This window comes from Pavona decussata, unplaced genomic scaffold (genome assembly GCF_977016875.1).
Source record: "Pavona decussata unplaced genomic scaffold, jaPavDecu1.1 SCAFFOLD_9, whole genome shotgun sequence".
Lineage (NCBI taxonomy): Eukaryota > Metazoa > Cnidaria > Anthozoa > Scleractinia > Agariciidae > Pavona > Pavona decussata.
In genome coordinates this window covers 513,672-519,742 of record NW_028145432.1, presented here as the reverse complement: position 1 = coordinate 519,742, position 6,071 = coordinate 513,672, and the positions used below count along the sequence as shown (strand labels likewise).

Sequence of the window (6,071 nt, the reverse complement as noted above, 5' to 3'; positions counted from 1 at the left end):
TTCAACTCTCGGTTACATGATAAAACATATTCATTTCTTGAATATTTTGAAGCGAGAGCCAACCGTCAATCGCAACCAACGGCAGGTTTGAGCTGGGAGTACAAATGAAGCATCACTGAACTATCGGAGACGAACTCTCAGCTCTGTACAACATGAAAAAATGATTTGCGTTGTTCTTATTTTGATATGGAGTTTAGTCAGTTCTACAGCATCACAGCGGCAAGAGCCCTACCCGTCCTCGCCAACTTTTTATGAAAGTGACGGTGGCGAAATTGTTACGCCACCTTATGAAGGCAGCGGTGGGCAAAACGTAGCATTTCTGTGCTCAAAAGCGGGGAACTGTACCTGTTTGCTTGAAGGCCCCAACACTATCAATGCGTGGGTGACTTGTACATCCGTGGGCGATCAGTTTGATGAAATTTCACAGGAACTTCCCGACTCAACAACTCACTTGTAAGTAGCGAGATATCAGTCATGGTATAATCAGGCATTATATAATACATCAGTCAGACTATAATATATTATCAAATGTCGTTGTCAGCATAAACTTTCATGAAGCCTTGCTGGTGAAGACGTCTCAATCAGATAGAATTAGCCAAAATTTCGCACTGCTCATGAGAAATTTCTTCGACGGCTGAGAGTAAACTAGGCGATAGCTGAGAAATGTCTAAAATTAAATTGATAGCAGCTTCAAGAAATGGCAGTGAACGACGACTGGTTTCTTGTTCAGTTTTCTCAGGACAGTATTAGAGTGAGGGAACGAACACGCAAACTTTCCCTTGTGAGCGCGAGAATCGTCTCCAACGGGATGAGACCTCATGGGGGTAGGGTGAGGCGATTTTCGCGCCAGCCAGCTCGCATGCTTCTCTCGCTCTTCTATTCCCCAGAATATTAAGCAACTACTTCTTATCTACAATTCCAGCAACGTCTTCCAAAACCCCGACGAAGCCTGTGTCGCCAATTTTCTTTCTTCTGTGTTTACCGAACTAACGATTAAAAGGCGAGAATAGGTCAGTAGTATCTCTATATAAGGCGTTTTCAGTATTATCCTAGGAAAAGTTAATTCAGCAAAACGTTCCCTTTTTGTCTCGTTTTCTACTCAAATATAGACGATGCTTCACGACTGATTGAAGGCGCAAAATGCTGCTAATCAGGAATGTGTTTGTGACCGGTTCTGATTTGGGCCTAGACTGCAAGCAGTCCCTTCCTGGATAGTCGAGAGGTCGCGCGAAATAGCCGAGCGCGTAAAAACTGGAGCAAACGAGCGGAGGGGGGCTTGGGGAGAGGCGGGAAAAAGGGTAAAACTTCTCCCCAGTCTCTTCTCGTTTATTTCTCCTCGCTCCAGTCTCGCTGCGCTGTGAGCAAACCCTCTCGACTGACCAGAAAGGGACTGCTTGCAGTCTAATTTGGGCCCCCGAGATTCTAGATTTGTTTCGCCCAACCGAAGTTAGTGGTACCAAATATGCTATCGGACTGTTGTAGTCTAAGTAGATCACTGGACTTATCTGATATGCATCCAGTAAAATAATCTATGGAAAACTAACTAGAATTTACCTGAGAATGATGTATTATTCAGTGAGTGACACAGACATACTCGGAACTAAGAAACTCTGAGTTCTCCTTTCAGGAGTCGAACCTAAGATCTTCCGATTACCAGTTCGGATGCTCTACCACTGAGCCACAGGAGACTTGTGGGAGCTAAGGCCATTAAACTAGGTTCATGGGACAAACATCCTGCATACTGCTAGGATTGGAATGTCAATGAGTGGCATATGCGCGATGGAATAGATATGACGTCGTTGTATTTTAATACTCAAGTCCACATTTATACCGCATTTCTCTTGAATACTCTCTAGTTCCAAGACAAAAATTCACTGGATAGATCGCGTTTCTTTCGCTCAAGCAATTCACTTGTAGTGTAAGTTAAGGGCGTCGTGTGCCACCTTGCCAGTATTTTTAAAATAATGTATACGTTTTTACTCTTCAGAACTCTCAGGAACAACGGTATAACAAAACTGTCTCCGATTGGTTTTCGTCGCTTTAAAAGACTGCAAGTGCTGTAAGTAATATGTTTTAAGTACTATTTTGGAGAGAGCGGGACATGTTTCTGACAGTTACTAGTGTTGTCTGCAATTTTCATGACAAAAAAATATTTAAATCCAAACCAGGTGACAACTTAAAGAAATTGAGGAAGATTGTTTTGACAGCCGTGATCATATTCTATTATTTAAACATATTTCAAAACATGTTTGCCCCAAGAGCTCAATGCGCTCAGTAAGAAAGCTTGCACTTCATTAAGCTCTCATTAGAACAGATATCGGTTTAACCCTTTAATTCTTAATATCAAAGAACAAATTCTCCTATCTTGTCACCATACTTTTCTTATAAAAGTACTGGGGAGAAGTTATTAATATACCAAGAAAATTCATCTTGGGTGGTCAATATCCTTAATTCTCATGACCTCATGGGTTGAATAAGCATTGTTATTGCAAGGAGAAATTTGATGCTGAATACTGTTTGACCTTTAGACCAGCTTTAGACGGATACAAATACAATGTACACCACAAACTAGCTGTGATCAAGTGATCATTTTCGCCTGATATAAAGTGGTGAGACTCAAAGTTGACATTATGATAGCTCAGCCAAATGAAGTTGTAATGATTATTGACGCTAATAAGAATAACGCAAATAGTAATCAACAGGAAGTAAAACTTTACAATGTGACAAAGAAAATCATGGTAAAATTTTTTAAATAATTTCAGCTGTACCATGAAAAATGTAGTGGTACTAGTGTCTAAACATGCTTGAAAAATGAAAAATGTTGCTTCTTTAAACAAAAATTAGATATTTCAGTAGCATTCTCGTTGCATCAGTGGTCGGGAAAAATGGGGGCGGGGTTGGGGATGGGACAACAAAGCTTTTGGGAGACTATTTGAGCGAGACAGTAGTGTCGGGATTAGGGCATGCGCAGTAGCCCTCACCTAATGATTCTTGATGATCAAGAATGAAACAAGCCAATGAAATATCTATGCGTATTCATTTGTATTTGTTTCTTTAATAAACGAGTCAATAAACCATGTATGTGTTCATGATTTATTGACTCGTTTATGAAGTCAAATTTGCGTTCATTCTGATTCCTACGCCCATTTTGTTTTTATTTATTTATTTTTCTCAGGGATCTCAGAGACAACAATATCACCACACCAGGCAGCTATGAGCTTCAGGCGATACTTGGACGACTGCTAAAAGTGTAAGCTGTTGATGAAAACTGAGATTATTATTGGGCATGGTTTTCAAAATTGCCCTTTCCCTTTTATAAATCCCTCAACGAATTTCAGCAGTAACTTAACATTAGGAAATCCTGCAACAAACTCACTTTCAAACGTGTGTGGTTTTGTTTTGCTTGTTTGTTGTTGTTGTTGTCGTTCTTGTTGGAACTAGGAGCAAGAGATGTTGGCGATCGCCAGCCAAGAAATTCCTTTTCTCCTGACCTGTATTTATTTGGCGAGCCGAGTGATTTGCCTCTCTTATTTTGCGGATTACTGGCGTAGTTCCAAATATGAAGGAACGGTGCGATCAGTTGATAAAACTCAGTAAGCTCAAGGGAAGGCGCATTGTTTCCTTTTTTGCTTTTTTTGCACTTATCAGCATCTCGAGCTGGTGTACCTTTTTGTTTTAGCATCGCACTAATTGTTAAGAATTTTGACTGACACACGACTAGGGCCTGCTGGGTATCGCAAAATCAGTTATCTGCCAAAATATCAGCGCTTCCGAATCACAGAAATTAATTCCCGTAAAATAATGACAGCAATAAAAAATGAAAACAGAAAAAGCAGGCGAATGGCGACATGAAGCTCAGCTCCAACAAAAATTTCATGCCTGTTCGATGTAAAAGCATTTAAACGAATGATCTTTTATTATCACCTCGTATATTTTCTAATTTCGTTTTAAAGCTGATATAGTTTTGATTGCAAAACATAACTATCAATGATATGCTTTTTCAGCCTGCTCGACAACAACCCAATAATATGTGACTGCAGCATAATTCCTTCTCTTTGGTCAGCGCTAGTCAGCGGAACATGCGTAAGGCCGCCTCATTTGAAAGGAATCGAAGTTGGTACAATTGACCCTGGTGACTTCAAGTGTCGTAAGTTATCAATAAAGAAGGCTGTAATTGTATTGAGACAGTGACCTACCAGCAAGGATCCAAGCTGTTCTGATAAAATTTCATCCGTACAAATTTTGAATCGGTTTTTCATCCACTCGAAGCTAGCCTCCTGATTTAGTGGCTATGCCATATATACATTTTCAATTTACAATACTATCGGGCCGCAAATTCAAATTTGGTCCCGTCTCTGAGTGAGGTACAGAAAAACTGGTCGGACCGAGAGGCGTCCGAATTTCTTACGGAAAACGGGAACTTTACACAATAGGCTATTTTCGGGTTGCTTTGAACCTCATTAAGAAAGCGAGGCTTCGTGCATAGCTTTCATTCTGATCATGAAATTTAGTTTACATTCATATGCAAACAAAACTTATTTTCACATGAAAAGCTTTGCACGTAGCCTCGCTTTCTAATGAAGTTCAAAGCAACTCGGAAATGGCCTGTTACAGTGTCCGCGAATATAACGTGAATCGAGCTTTTGCTTAACCTTTTAGTTATTTAGTATCTGGTAAGTTTTGAATGGCTTTTTTCTTTGGCGGGGGGCGGGAGGAGGGGGGGGGGGCAAAATATAACCTGGACACAAAACCAGTGGCTGATCTAGATCTTCATCTCGAACGCTCGACCTCGTGAAACGAAATATCTCGGTTCTGATCTGAAAAATAAGGGGGATCGTGTTCCCGGGGCCCCTCCCCGATGCTCGCCACTGTAACCCCCTATCCCCTCCCTTTTCTATCCTTTAGTTAATGTACTTTGCTCATAAATGAAGCTAATTTTTTTCTCCCAGTCGACAGCTGCGCAGATCTCTTTGCACATGGACATCGCTCGGATGGTCTTTACACTATAAGGACACCGCCTCTGACACCCTTGCCAGGCGGGATCGTGGTTGGCTATTCTCGGGTGTGGTGTGACATGGAGGATCGAAATGGCGGATGGCTCGTGTTTCAACAACGCATCAATATCTCGGTCAACCTTTATAGGGACTGGATTTCATACGAGCAGGGATTTGGCCAACAAGGGTTCGATTTCTGGCTTGGAAATCGTGTGTTGTCCGCTCTGACATTGGCTCGAGAGCACACTCTGAGAATTGAAATGTTCTTAGTCGATGGACGCCATGTTTACACTGAATACGACAGGTTTCGTTTGTCATTTAAGAACTACACACTTCTCGTAGGACAATATAGTGGCAATTTAAGTAATATTCTGCTTTATGCTAACAATTCTGCATTCTCTACATGGGATAAAGACAATGACAAGGTTTTACGACAGTCATGCGCACGGCTGAATAGAGGAGCGTGGTGGTATGGCAGAAACTGTTATACAGCAGACCTGAACAACATGCTGAAGAGATTTGGCACGGTTAAGGTTGCTATGAAAATCAAACCAACTAAACTTAGATCACGTAAGGGTCAAATATACTTATATAAAAACAGTAATATACAAAGTCAGTTACTTTGTAATGTTCAGTTTCATCAGCCTAGTACAAAACGCCGGCAGTTCATCATAGTAATTGTATGAAGGTCTGTAATTAGTGCAACACAAGTCTGTGCACAAGTCATCTTCAAAAGTTAGTTTAGTCTAGTTAGTTTAGTTTATTGTTTTGCCATAAAAAAAAAAAGTTTACAATTGCAAATTATTATTATTTTTTAATGGCGAGGAAGCCCATGGGAAGCCACGGGCTTATAAGGAATGGGCTCCCTCAGTTAAGTAATTAGAACAAAGTATACGCATGGGACCAAACTAAAAGGCAGAGCTACAGTAAATCTTAAAAATATATTACTTAGTTATATTAATTATAGTTAGGCTAATAAATAAATAAATAAATAAAGCGAAAATGAAAGTGAAAAACAGAGGTAAATAAATAAATATTTATGATAAGAGGAATGCTTTCAGCTTACTACAAAAGGAG

At 40.3% G+C, this 6,071-nt stretch overlaps 1 protein-coding gene across 1 annotated transcript; it reads left to right on the top strand.

The window, feature by feature from the left end:
- Positions 1-5,074: 5,074 nt before the first annotated feature.
- Positions 5,075-5,680, top strand: LOC146488399 (fibrinogen-like protein A). The gene has a single exon (XM_085115704.1). The coding sequence runs from the start codon at positions 5,075-5,077 to the stop codon at positions 5,678-5,680; it is 606 nt and encodes a 201-aa protein (XP_084971830.1).
- Positions 5,681-6,071: the final 391 nt, after the last annotated feature.